The 14,147-nt window shown below is 35.7% G+C and overlaps 2 protein-coding genes across 3 annotated transcripts in view; one reads left to right on the forward strand and one right to left on the reverse strand.

Moving 5' to 3' along the window:
- The window catches only part of ANKAR (ankyrin and armadillo repeat containing), a 75,779-nt gene that overhangs the window by 43,183 nt on the left and 18,449 nt on the right, over positions 1 to 14,147 (forward strand). Inside the window, exons 12-16 of the mRNA XM_030325167.1 lie at positions 1,071 to 1,239; positions 7,406 to 7,647; positions 7,817 to 7,970; positions 8,055 to 8,216; positions 13,723 to 13,829. Coding sequence (XP_030181027.1) covers positions 1,071 to 1,239; positions 7,406 to 7,647; positions 7,817 to 7,970; positions 8,055 to 8,216; positions 13,723 to 13,829 — 834 coding nt within the window. The remainder of the gene's footprint in view (positions 1 to 1,070; positions 1,240 to 7,405; positions 7,648 to 7,816; positions 7,971 to 8,054; positions 8,217 to 13,722; positions 13,830 to 14,147) is intronic.
- Positions 13,251 to 14,147, reverse strand: part of OSGEPL1 (O-sialoglycoprotein endopeptidase like 1) — a 32,390-nt gene continuing 31,493 nt past the window's right edge. The window contains exon 9 of one of the 2 annotated variants that reach the window (XM_032594453.1): positions 13,251 to 13,544. The gene's annotated coding sequence lies outside the window, so the exon portion shown is untranslated. Of the gene's footprint in view, positions 13,548 to 14,147 lie in introns of both variants that reach the window. The other variant, XM_030325169.2, reaches the window with a different exon arrangement.

A 14,147-nucleotide genomic window follows, 5' to 3' on the forward strand; every position in this document is an offset into this window, starting at 1 on the left:
ATGCTGTTCTAGTTCTGTTTTGATCATTACTCATTTTTGAATTAGGTAAGTTCTTTCTCGTCCTGCTACTTGCAGGAAGTATATGTGGGAAAGGGTCCAGTTCTAGGCTAGCAAGCATATGACTTATGCCACAGAGTTGTATGCATGGGTTCTTTCAGCTTTACTTTTCCCTAAGCCAACAGAGACTGGTGCATAGTACCTCACAATGTAAGATTCTATTTCCTCCACAATGCGGAGTCCATCTCTTCCTTTTTACCTCACCGAGAGTCTACTTCTTCCAAACATATCTTGTCAGTATGATTCCTTGTCAATCCTTGCCTTCCTTCATTTTTGAAACATTATGCCAAATTGACCCAGGAAAGAGCCTGCTTCCATCCTGTATATACCCATTCCTATTATTTCAGACAGGGAATTGTGTATTTCTTTTTCTGCCCCTCAAGGTCAAGGGGCAGAAGGTCAAGGTCTGCCCCACAGACAACTGTGGTCTGCCAGCATTTCCTATGGACAGTGGCCATGGGAGAGCTCTCTAATTCTTGCTGGTGATTCACACAAACTTATTGTGGTTCAATATTACAGATGTCTCCTAACTTTATTGAAAATGAGGTTACATTTCTGTTTATCTTCCTTAGTGTTCTTGCATTATTTCTGTTAGTAGAGAGAAATGCCACCTTTATTCCATTTAAAATTAGGAATTTATATTTAAAAATATTTTGTGTTGCACAAATATAATTACCAATTACCAGTACGATGTTTACAATGGCAAATATTTCCAAATTGGCAGTGTATTTAATTGATCTTACTCAATTGCTTTACTTTTTAGACATTTATTAAATGTTACAGTGAACTTGTAGCCTTAACTTATTTTGCTGTAGAGGAGACTATTTTATGCTCAGAGTTAACTGTCATTTAATGTGACATGCCAGTAGAGACATTTGTTTATGGGCAACCATTCTCTCCTATGTAAGCAGATATTTACAGCAAGACAGATTATAGACTTACATTTTTAAATAAAGATTGCATAAATCTTAAATAATTCTATTGTAATTAATTTTTTGTTTCCTTATCTTTAGAATGGAATCCCAGCTCTGATAAGTCTCTTGAAGTTAAACACAGAAAATGTGCTAGTAAATGTAATGAACTGTATACGGGTATTATGTATGGGAAATGAACAAAATCAAAGAGCAGTGAGAGACCATAAAGGCATCCAATATCTTATCACATTTCTGAGTTCAGATTCAGGTGAGCCTCGATTTCTATATTATTTTTAAGTGGCTGGATATACTGAGTGAAGCAAATACAGGTTGGACTTGCCTTATATGAAGACATGTCCTGTTATCTTAGAGTGCATCTAGACATATATAATATAAACTAAACATCTCACTCAAATTCAAACACCAAATTTATAAAAGGAATTGACTCTCAAAGGTATAGTTTTTATAAAAAAAAAGTTTAACTGGATTTCTCTATAAATGGAAATACTGGCATAAATAATGAAAATCATGCAGTTAATATGCCCAGGGACTTGAGTAGATGACTCCTTGTATGAAAAATACATATATTGATCATTGGAACGTTTTATAAGTTACAACAAAAACTTCAGGTTTTCTGTGAGATATTGGTATCAAAATTCAAAGTCATCACGTCTTTAAGCTAATTATCAGACTCTGAAGTACATATCAGTTCTAAGAACATCACAGGCTATGATGTACTGCAGGTACTCTTGCAGGTACTGCAAATGATCTCTTAGGTTCCATAAGTATTATCTCATCCCAGTGAGCATACACATAACAGGGTAAGCTTCAAATCCATGGTTTTCCCCAAATTTGAGAGGATAAAAAATTGGGGAAAAGCTTGTCCTTTTTTTTTTTTAAAAAGGAAATAGAGCTTATTGGGGAGCCTGGGTGGCTTAGCTAGTTAAGCATTTGACTCTTGATCTTGGCTCAGGTCATAATTGCAGTGTGTGAGTTTGAGCCCCACATGGGGCTCTGTGCGGACAGTGCCGAGTCTGCTTGGGATTCTGTCTCTCCCTCTCTCTCTGCCACTTCCCCACTTGCTCTCTCTCTCTCTCTCTCTCTGTCTGTCTCTCTCAAAATAAATAAACTTTAAAAAGCTCTTTTAGAAAAAGTTTATTGAATACACCATAAAGGAGTGGCGGACAGGACAGCAAAGGAGAGACTGTCTGCCAAGCTTGCCCGTTTGTCTTCCTGCTTAGTTTATCATCTTTCTGGTCTAGTTCTCTAGGAGTAAATACAGAAAAAAAATACGTTGGTTGATATGTAATACAAGGTTATGGATAAAGGGGTTGTTGCAGAAGACTTTCTTTTACTTTAGAGCTTCAAAGTTAAGGAATTATCATCTTCTAAGAACCTCTCTCATATAGGGAAATCATTTGAAAGTCCTTTCCCTTCATCACAAATTCCTAAGGTCATAAGCTTGCCCTCCATCAGTAACTATGCTCTACTTTATCATTTTTAAGAATAGCATTAGAGATTATGTATAGAATCATCCAATCACTATGCACTATGTTGTACATCTGCAACTAATATAACATGGTATGTCAATTATACTTCAATTTAAAAAAGAATAGCATTGGGGCGCCTGGGTGGCGCAGTCGGTTAAGCGTCCGACTTCAGCCAGGTCACGATCTCGCGGTCCGTGAGTTCGAGCCCCGCGTCAGGCTCTGGGCTGATGGCTCGGAGCCTGGAGCCTGTTTCCGATTCTGTCTCCCTCTCTCTCTGCCCCTCCCCCGTTCATGCTCTGTCTCTCTCTGTCCCAAAATAAATAAACGTTGAAAAAAAAAATTTAATAAAAAAAAATAAAAAAGAATAGCATTAAAGAGAGCCAGCTTTTATGCATATTTTAGCCATAGAATTTCTACTTGTTTATAATTACTCTTTAGTTTATTCTTTGTGTTTTATCACCTAAAATTTAAATACAGGGACTACTTTTTCCCTATCCTTTTTCATCTTCCCAACCCCAGATGCTAGAACAAAGCACAAACTGTAGAGAGAATTTGAATGAATAATAAATACATTCATGAAAGAAACCTATAGAAATAAATTGTTGAAATTGTTTCTTTTGGTGCTCTTGCCTTATCTAAATGAAAGTAATTCATCCTACACTATAATCTATATTATCTCCGCATTCCAAGGAAGATAATTTTTGGGAAAAAAAGGAAATTATTTTTTTCTCTTTGTTTATAACTTATAAGTACTTCATTTATAATTTTAGTGCTTCAACAAGTAATTCTCCTGACTGTTAGCTGGTTTGGCAAGTTGTAGGAGATCACAAAGGAATTTTGTTAATTCCAATATCCTCTTAAACATTCTCAACTACTCTAAGATCTCATGCATTAAAGTAAAATGGCCCCAAAGCAGAGTCACATGCAGTTTCTTGAGACTATGGATTCATTAACATCTCCTTAGTCTTGACCCCTACCTCCAGGAGTTCCTCAACCTTTGCTGAGTTTGGTTTAAGCCTTTGCTTCACCCATCTTTAGCTGCTTATTTCACACTCTTCCCCATATGTGTGTGCCTGCATGTATATTCTCATTCCTACAATGTGTCAGATTTCATCTTTTCTGTGGCACACAGTTTTCCTGTTCTGTGTCATGAGGCCACCATGGCAATTGAAATATGTAACAGAAAGTATACAAAATACTTTTCAACTGCCAACTATCTGAGCAAAACTTAAAGAGCACCTCATCCTTCTTAGAATGGTTATTCACACATTTCACTGCAGAAATGTTTTCTCCAGACTCTCCCGGATGTAATACATAATATATGCACTCATTATCTTCTAAAATCTGAAAATTTCGGAATTCTGTTTGCAAGAGTTTTAGATAAAGATTGCCTCTACCATTAAGCTTCTTGCACCTCTTTTTTTTTTAACATTTTAAAAATGTTTACTTATTATTTTTGAGGGAGACAAAGCACGAGCGGGGGTGGGGGGGTGGGGCAGAGAGAGAGGGAGACAGAATCTGAAGCAGGCTCCAGGCTCCAAGCTGTCAGCACTGAGCCAGACGGGGGGCTTGAACCCACGAATTCATGAGATCATGACTTGAGCCAAAGTCGGACACTGAACTGAGCCACCCAGGCACCTCTTCTTGCACCTAACTGTTAACGTTGGCAGTTCCTTGGGCATCTGTTCTTGGTTTGCTGCTTTTCCTTTTTCTTTTCTTTTCTTTTTTCTTTTCTTTTCTCCTTTCTTTTTTCACACAGCACATTCTCTCAAGCAATTCTATTTACTCTTCAGAATTTTGTTATGGTTAGAATCTATTCTTTCTAGTCCTGTATCCAAATCCCTGACCTCTCTGAGCTTTAGAGCTAGTTTGGATTATTGAGGAGCTAAGACAGCTCTTCTTCCTTTAGAAGAATTGATAATAAACACATGAATCAAATAGAGATCAAAACTTCAGACTTATTGCTTGCTTTGAGAAAATAGCAAACAAATAAAAACAGTGCCCAAAAGAACCCAAGGCATGCATTTGCAATGACTCATTTTCCAAATTAAGAAATTATGTAACTCACTATTCCTTTTATGGGGGAAATGAGTAACATGCCTGAGCGGGATGTGAGAGAAGTAATTTCCACTTTTTGAACTGACATAGCAGTAAGGGGTAAGAGAAAGAATAATCCCTCCACATTCTCTTAATTTTATTAACCTATTGGGCTTAACAACATTCCAAGTGTTACTAGAGTGATGTATGTAAAATGCAAATTGATCATATCTTTTCCCTCCTTTATTTTTTTTAAAGTTTATTTATTTATTTTGAGAGACAGCATGAGTAGGGGAGGGGCAGAAAGAGAGAGGAACACAGAGAATCCTAAGCAGGCTCCACATCACCAGCACAGAGCCTGATATGGGGCTCGAACTCATGAAACTGTAAGATCATGAGCTGAGCTGAAACCAAGAGTCTGACACTTAACTGACTGACTGAGCCACCTGTCCCTCTTTACTTTCTTTTAAGTCATTCCCTAGCTCTTTGTCAGCTAGGATAAAGTTCAACTTTCTATCATAGTCTATAAGTCCTTCTAACCTTCCAATTCCAAAGGGAAATGATCTTCCTATCACTCCCTTCCTGTCTTATTTTACTCTAAAGTAGTATGGAACCTATTGCTATTTCATACTTCTGGCTTTTGGCTTACTCCACCAGGTCAAGAACTTTTGTCTTGTTGGTTCATCACTGTTTCCCAGTGCCTAGGACAGTGCCTGGCATATAGTAGCTCCTCAATAAAGTATTTGCTGAAAAAACAAATGACTGAATGATGAAAATATTCATAGCAAAAAGTTAGTATATTTGATATAAGTGATATATATAAATTGATATGAACAATAAGGGCTTACTAGAGAGAGAAAACTAACCCAAATAGTCTATGAAAGAACAAATGCTGGATTGAGTCTGCCTGTTTGGATACAAAAATGACTTCTGTACATTTTTTGACTTTTTGAAACATATGTCTTACATATTAAAACACACACACACACACACACACACACACACACACACACACAGGATCTATAAGGCTACCAGGGGGAAACTAAAATTGAAACCAAACAGAATCAACTGTATTTCAAATTGATGACATAAAGATTTTAAAAGAAGAAAAAAATGAATACAAGTGAATTTTGACATAGCACTTCACTATATAGCCTCAGTCTAGGGGAATAAAAAAAAACCTGCAAACATATCTTGAATTCTTCTTAGTGGATTTGTATTTCATAGTGATATGGATGAAACAGCTCTGAACTGTTAAAGTATTAAAAGTATTGTAGAAATGAACATGTGAATAAATATGTTGATAGTTTTGGGTTCTCACTGTGAAAAGAACTGTAAGAATGTAGGAAGGCAATAAAGAATCCTGTGAGGTTGGATTGGAATTGGAACATTGGAAATACATACATTTTCCTAATCTTGTCTAGTAAGAGTCTAGAAGAAATGATACTTAAGTAGCAATGAACACATCTAATACTCAAATCTTGATTTCTAAGTACCATTCCTAATTAAAAGGAACCAGAACTTCTTGGAAAAATGGTTTATTTCAGGGGTAGAGCAGAGCAGGAATTGGTGAGTCTCAAACATCATACTGTGACAGAAAGTAAAAAAAAAAGTTTAAAAAAATGATGGATGTCTATCAATTGTTGCTAAATCTTGAGAGAGTTCTCAGATTTATTCTTGAAACTTTCCTGTAAGTTTTAAAGAGAACAAGTACAACTGGTTAAAAAGCATATATGAAATTGTGTAGTCTCACCAGTAACCAAAAATATGAAATAGGAGATACATTTTTTTGCCTATCAAATTAGCTAAATTTATGTATTTATTCTTAATGATAATATCTATATTTAAAAAGATACAGCAACATTGAAACGCTCATACTCTTGATTATGAAAGGCTAAGATGCAATGGTCAATTTTGGAAAGTAATTTAATGTGATATATTAAATTACTCCAGGAATTCCTGGGACACTATACTAAGGGAAGAAACAGGAAGGAAAAATACCTTATGTGCCAACATTTCTCCTAAACATTGTTTAAAACAGTGAAAAGTTGGAAACACCATGTATTTTTTTTTTTTTTTTTTTTTTTTTTTTTTTTAATGTGAGGTTTTCCTACCACTCAGTGTGCCTGACTGGCTCAGTCAGTTAGGTGTCTGGCTCTTGATTTTGGTTCATGGTTCATAAGATTGAGCCATGTGCTATCAGTCAGGAGCCTGCTTGGGATTGTCTCTCTTCCTTTCTCTCTGCCCCTCTCCCATTCACACTTGTTCTCTCTCAAAATAAATAAATAAACTTAAAAAAATGTGAATGGCTAAGGAAATGTAATACATTCATTAATGAATATTTGGGAGACGATGTTCATAAAGAAAGGGAAAATGTTTTACTTGTAAATTAAAATGCAGGATATTGTGCTTATAGTACAACTATATAAAATATGTCCAGAACATTATTTAAATATGTCTTTTCACTTAAAAAGTGAATGAGAATAGGGCACCTGGGTGGCTCAGTTGGTTAAGTGTCCAACTCTTGAACTCTGCTCAGGTCATGATCTCAGCGTTTGTGAGTTCGATCCCCATATCAGGCTCTGTGCTCTTAGCACAGAGCCTGCTTGGACTTTTCTCTCTCTCTGCCCCTCCCCTGCTCTCTCTCTCTCTTTCTCGCTCTCTCTCTCTCTCTCTCTCAGAATAAATAAGTAGGCTTTTTTTAAAAAAATAAAAGTTAATGAGATAAACAAAATATTTGTGTTTGGGTGGTAAGAATCTGGGTGGTTTTATTTCTATTTTTCTTTATTTTCTAAATTTTTACACACTCTATAAGTTTGATTCTATAATATGAGAATCCAATGATAAGTTGCATTTTTAAAATATTTTTAAAAGATTTATTTAACTGTTCCTTGGATTGATTTGAAGATGTGTTGAAGGCTGTATCTTCTGCAACGATTGCTGAGGTGGCACGTGACAACAGGGAAGTTCAGAACGCTATGGCTTCAGAGGGAGCCATTCCTCCTCTGGTGGCCCTTTTTAAACGGAAACACCTTAGTGTCCAAGTGAAGGGTGCAATGGCTGTGGAATCACTGGCGAGTTACAACCCATGCATACAGAGAGAATTTCTGGAAAAATCATTAAGTAAATATCTTTTAAAACTCCTCAAGGTAGGAATTTTTATGATTACTTGTCATTTTTCTTAGACAAAGTATTCAATATTGAATTTTGTAAAGTGAAAAGAAAACTAAAACCAATTCTAGAATAAACATTTTATAAAACATTCCTATAGTGTTCAATCGATGCTCATTGAAAGAATGGAATATATTTTTTTAATAGGCATTTCAAATAGATGTTAAGGAACAAGGAGCTGTAGCCCTTTGGGCCTTGGCAGGACAAACCCTGAAACAACAGAAGTATATGGCAGAACAGATTGGATACAACTTTATAATAAATATGCTTTTGTCACCATCAGCTAAAATGCAGTATGTTGGTGAGTTCTTTTCTATGCATCCATTTGCACAATGTAAAGCAGCACACTGAAGTGTCGGACATGTTTCTTGCTTTTCTTTACCAGGAGGTGAAGCAGTCATAGCTCTAAGTAAGGACAGCAGGATGCATCAAAATCAAATATGTGAAGGAAATGGAATTGCACCATTGGTTCGCTTACTAAGGATCAATAAAATAGCTGAAGGCACACTTCTGAGTGTCATCAGAGCAGTGGGGTCCATTTGTATTGGTTTGTAATTATTTCCTCAATTTTTAAAATATCAATAAGATTCTTCCCTTCCTCTCTGTTCCCATTGATAGAGCCCTAAATCATATTTAATTTATTCAAGGATTACCATTTTTTTTTATTTCTCCAAGACCTTAATGAGTAAAAGTGGTATAATTAATAATTTTATATCCATTTTTCCCTTTAACTCTGGTTATAAAGGGTAATGAGGACAATGATCCTTGGCTATTTTTAGTTAAAAGAATCTCATTTTTTTTTTTTTTGAGTGTAAGAGAAAAATATTTCTTCTTTTGAATTTCAAGAACTGTATGTTTTATACGGATTCTTAATGTTGGGGCACATTTTTCAATTCCAGTCTTTTTCCATAATGATTCTTTCTTTATAAAGTGGCCAGTAGGTCTAGTTCCTTTCATTGCAAAGGAGTTAACCTTTTGGGATATCTGTAAAAGTGCTGTCAGTGGTTGATCAACCAAAAATAAAAAATTTGGGTTCTTTGCTGACCTTCATGAATGTGTGGGGCTGACTGTAGACTGTTTCTTATAGATAAGAAAAAAAGCCCTTTTTTTTTTCTAGTTGATTATATTTCCTCAAAAAATAGTCTAGCTGAATGAAGAATGTAGGAATTGGTTCCAAAAAGATTTGTTTCTCCTCACTTGAAAAAACTACCTTGCAGAAATTCATTAAACTCCAAGGCAATCAGTCAGACAAAATAATGTGTCTTTTTTCAGTCCAAACCTCTGGTATACATTATAGATCTTTCTAAAATTTTAATAGATGATAACATATATACAAAGATACCTTGTGTGTGTGCGCGCATGTGCAATTGCTTCTCATTAGTTCACTTCAAAGCTGTCTACATTTGCCATAGACAAAGGATTCTCCAGTAGAACTACAGAAGAAAACTCATTTCAAATTTACTAGTTTAGACTCGTTATATACACACACACACCTTCTTTTTTCTTCCTTATCATGTTCATGTTTTCTTCTATGGTCTTGAACATATGTAATATATTTAAAATGGCTGTTTTAACTTCTCTGTAACTAGTTCTAGCATCTATATCATCTCTGGGTCTCTTTCTATTGGTTGATTTTTTTTTCTTGATTATGAACTATATTTTCCTACTTCTTTACATACCTAGAAAAATTTAAATGTGGGTGTTTAAATATTGACATAATTTACATACAATAAAATATTTAAATAAAATATATAATAGCATAAAATATAAAAATACATTCAACTGGGGGTGTCTGGGTGGCTCAGTTAGTTAAGCGTCTGACTCTTAATTTTGACTCAGGTCATGATCTCACAATTTGTGAGATTGAGTCCCACATCAGGCTCCGTGCTGTCAGCACAGAGACTGCTTAGGATTCTCTCTTTTTCCCTCTCTCTGCTCTTCCCCTGTGCATGCTCTGTCTCAAAATAAATAAATAAACTTTAAAAATACATTAAACTGTACAATTTGATGAATTTTGACATATGCTTTCAGCTGTATATCCATCACCACAATCAATGAACATAACCATCACCCCCAATGGTTTCATTGTGTGCCTTTGTAATCCCTCCCTCTTTATACTCCCATTCCCAGAGAACCACTGATCTGTTTTCTATCATTAGAGATTAGTTTGTATTTTCTAGAATTTTATGTAGATGGATATACAGGTATACTTTTTTTCTTGCTTCTTTCACTCAACAGTTATTTTGGTATTTATGCATATTATTTTGTATACCAATAGTTCACTTTTATAATGCTGAGTAGTATTCCATTGTATGGTATGATGGATAATTTTATGCCTTATGATATACATACTTATTACCTACCTACCTAACTACCTACATACATATCTTGTTGGTTCTGTTTTTCTGGAAAATCCTGATTAATAAAATGGATATTCTGTGATTTGTTTATCCATGCACCCATTGATGGACATTTAGATTGTTTACAGTTTCTTGCTATTGTAAATAAAATTGCTATGAACATTTGTGTATAAGTTTTTGTACAGACACAAATATTTTCATTTTTGGGGGGTAAACACCTAAAAGTAGGATTGCTGGATCATATGGGAGGTGTTTGTTTAACTTTTAGAGAAACTGCCAGATGGTTTTTCAACATTGTGTTTTAACTTTGCATTCCTCCTAGCAGTGTGTGAGAATCCAAGAGCTTCACATACTTGCCATCACTTAGTATTAGGATTTTAGCCATTGTAGTTAGTGGGTGTGCAGTAAATCTCATTGCGGTTTTAACTTGCATTTCCCTAATGATTAGTGATGCAGAACATCTTTTCATGTGCTCATTTGCCATTTGTATATCCTTTTTGGTAAAGTGTTCAGATATCTTGCCCATTTTAAAAATTGTGATGTCTGGGGGGCGCCTGGGTGGCGCAGTCGGTTAAGCGTCCGACTTCAGCCAGGTCGCGATCTCGCAGTCCGTGAGTTCGAGCCCCGCGTCAGGCTCTGGGCTGATGGCTCGGAGCCTGGAGCCTGTTTCTGATTCTGTGTCTCCCTCTCTCTCTGCCCCTCCCCCGTTCATGCTCTGTCTCTCTCTGTCCCAAAAATAAATAAACGTTGAAAAAAAAAATTAAAAATTGTGATGTCTTATTGAGTTGTAAGCATTCCTTATATATTCTAGATACAAATCCTCTGTTAGATGTATGTTTAGCATATATTTTTCCCAGTCTGGGTGGGTCCTTCCATTTTTGGGACAGGGTCTTTTTATTTTTTTATTTTTTTTAATGTTCATTTTTGAGAGAGAGAGAGAGAAAGAGCCTATGTGAGATGGGGGAAGGGCAGAGAGCGAGGGAGACAGAGGATCAGAAGCGGGCTCTGCACTGACAGCACTAACAGCAGAGAGCCTGAAGCAAGGGCTCAAACTCATGAACTGCGAGATCATTACCTGAGCTGAAATCAGACGCTTAACCAACTGAGTCACACAGGTGCCCCTGTAACAGGGTTCTTTGAAGAGCAAAAGTTTTTAATTTTGATTAAGTCCAGTTTATTGATATTTAAAATTTTTTAGTTCATAAGTTTTGTGTTCTCTTTAAGAAACCTCTGCCAAACTCAAGGTCATAAAGGCTTTCTGTTTTCCTCTGTTTAGCTATATGATCCATGTAAGTTAATTTTTGCATATGGCTGACATTTATTATTATTTTTTTTTGCATATGGCTATCCAATTGCTTTAGCCCACTTATTGAAAAGATTATCTTTTCCTCCACTGAATTTTTGTGGGTCTATTTCTGGACTTTTTATTCCATTCTATTTACATATTTGTCTATCTTTATGCTATACTCACTCACTGTCTTAATTATTGGAAGTTTCCAGTAAATCTGGAAAGCAGGAAGTATAAGTCCTTCAACTTTGCTATTCTTTTTCAAAGTTGTTTCAAAGTCTCCCAATCCATAAACACTTGCTTAGGTCTTCTTTAATATATCTCAGCAATGATTCCTAGTTTCCAATACACAGTTTTTGTACACATTTTATCTTAGGTATTATTTTTAAATCATGCATAATAAACTTTGATTGAATGCTGGACATTGTGAGTTGTAAACTGATAGATGCTGGATTTTATGGTCTTCCTGTAAACAGTTAGGTTCTGTTCTGGCATGTGATTATCTTACTTGGGATCAGTTTGGTCCTTTTTCAGCTAGCTTTCAAGCTTTGTTAGCACAAGTCTAGAGTAGCCTTTACTCTGGAACTAACCTAACTCCACTATTAGGATGATATAGTTCCAAGGACTCAATTCCTTGTATAATCCCTTGAGTTATGACGTATCTGAACTCTGGCCATAGAGCACAAACCATTCTTAGCCCTGTGTGAGCTGTGAGAATTGTTCAGCTTACTTCTTATAGTGGTTCTTTTCCCAACCTAATGGAGTTTCATCTCACTATTAATATGTGAAAATTCAAAGATTTGAGGGTATTCTTCTTTTCACACCACCATCATCTTATCATAATCATTATTATTAAAGCTATTCATTCTGAGGGGACCTAGCTACAGAACCTTAACCCTGGGAAATCTCCCTGCTTACTCCTTTTCCACCTACTCTGAAGTGAGCAATCCCCTTTCTGTGATTCCAGTGTATTTTTCTCCACCTCTGCTAAAGCACTTACCGCACGTATATAGTTGCTTCCCCTATAAACTCCTTGGGGGCAGACATTCTAATTTCTCTTTTTAGTCCTAATTCCTACTTCAACTCCTGGTACATTAGGCATTCAATATCTGCCAGCTGAATCAAGAATATTCATGTGGGGCCCCTGGGTGGCTAAGTCAGTTAAGTGTCTGACTCTTGGTTTCAGCTCAGGTCATGATCTCAGGGTTGTGAGATCTAGCCCTGCATCAGGTGCCATGCTGGGTGGGGAACCTGCTTAAGATTCTCTCTCTCTCATTCTCTCTCTCTCTCTCACCCTCTTTCCCTCCCTCTACCTTCCCCCCTACTCTGCTCACAAGTGGGCTCTGTCTCTCTAAAAGAGAGAAAGAAAGAAAGAAAGAAAGAAAGAAAGAAAGAAAGAAAGAAAGAAAGAAAGAGAGGGAGGGAGGGAGGGAGGGAGGGAGGGAGGAAGGAAGGAAGGAAGGAAGGAAGGAAGGAAGGAAGGAAGGAAGGAAGGAAAGAAGAATATTCATGTAATCAGTGTCTGTGTATATTCCTGGGTGGTCAGTGGGGGACTAGGGACAAGGAAACAAACATGTTCTTTGCTCTTTCTATTACCTGCAGTTCCTTCAAACTTCCCCAGATGATATTAAGTAGGTGACTTCCTTCATTGTTCAGAGACAGGTCTGATCTTGTATTTATATTTAAGTATATAAACCCTCAGTGTATGTGTTGTGATTTTTGATGGCAAAATAAAAGAATTACAATTATTTATACATGTTCACTAGACAGAGATGACTTTTAAATTGAAATTAGGCCTACAATTTAAAGTATTATGTTATAAAAGGAGACAGTAAGGTTATCTTTTTAGTATGTGTATTTAAGGAATCTAGAATTTTTAACCAGGTGATTTACTCTAGTCATTTTTATAAAAATAATTTTTTATGGAATACAATAGCACCTGTAAAGTACTTTGCAAATAAAAATCTTCAAAAAGTGATAGCTATTATACTTTTATTCCTTGATAGTCTAGCATTCTTATTTCTTTGTTTTGTGACTATTAGAAAAACATCCACATTTCTAATAGTAATTTTTCCATGTTTATTCATTCTGCCTTTTAAAAAAATTAATTCAGGGGGCACCTGGGTGGCTCAGTCCGTTAAGCATCCAACTCTTGATCTCGGCTCAGGTCTTGATCTCAGGGTTATAAGTCTGAGTCCCACATTGGGCTCCATGCAGGGTGTGGTGCCTACTTAAAAAAAAAAAATAATTCAGGTAAAATAGTGTTGACACAGCATTTCCTTTTGTATCTTAATAACCATATTATGCTAGAACACTTTATCAGCCAAATACACCAAGCTATTTTTGACCTTACCATTTCTAAGATAGAAAGAAATATTATCTTATTGACATGTATGTTCTTATAGGTGTTGCCCATACAAGTAATCCCATCAGTCAACAATTTGTTGTAGAGGAAAATGCCTTTCCAGTACTTATTCATTTACTGAGAAATCACCCTTCTCCTAACATTAAGGTATATAAATGGTTTTAATATTTTTTCTGATACAGTAAAAATTAACAGAAATATGACTTTCTGAGAATAAACTGTATCTTCATGCAAGTTCACAAGTATACTAGAAAAATTTAACCTATCCTAAAAGTTTAAAATAAAAGAGTTGCTTTATAAATATAGTAGTAAAGATAAAGTTAATTTTATTAAAATAATAAATTTTCAAATAATTAAGTCTTGTGTCCTTACTCATCAAAATTTTATTCCTCAGATATTTGGTTATTCACAGAATTTCTTCCCTACTTCCTCAGATATTGATTGCTAAAACTGGGTGGGGATGAT

The sequence above is a fragment of the Lynx canadensis genome, chromosome C1 (assembly GCF_007474595.2).
Source record: "Lynx canadensis isolate LIC74 chromosome C1, mLynCan4.pri.v2, whole genome shotgun sequence".
Lineage (NCBI taxonomy): Eukaryota > Metazoa > Chordata > Mammalia > Carnivora > Felidae > Lynx > Lynx canadensis.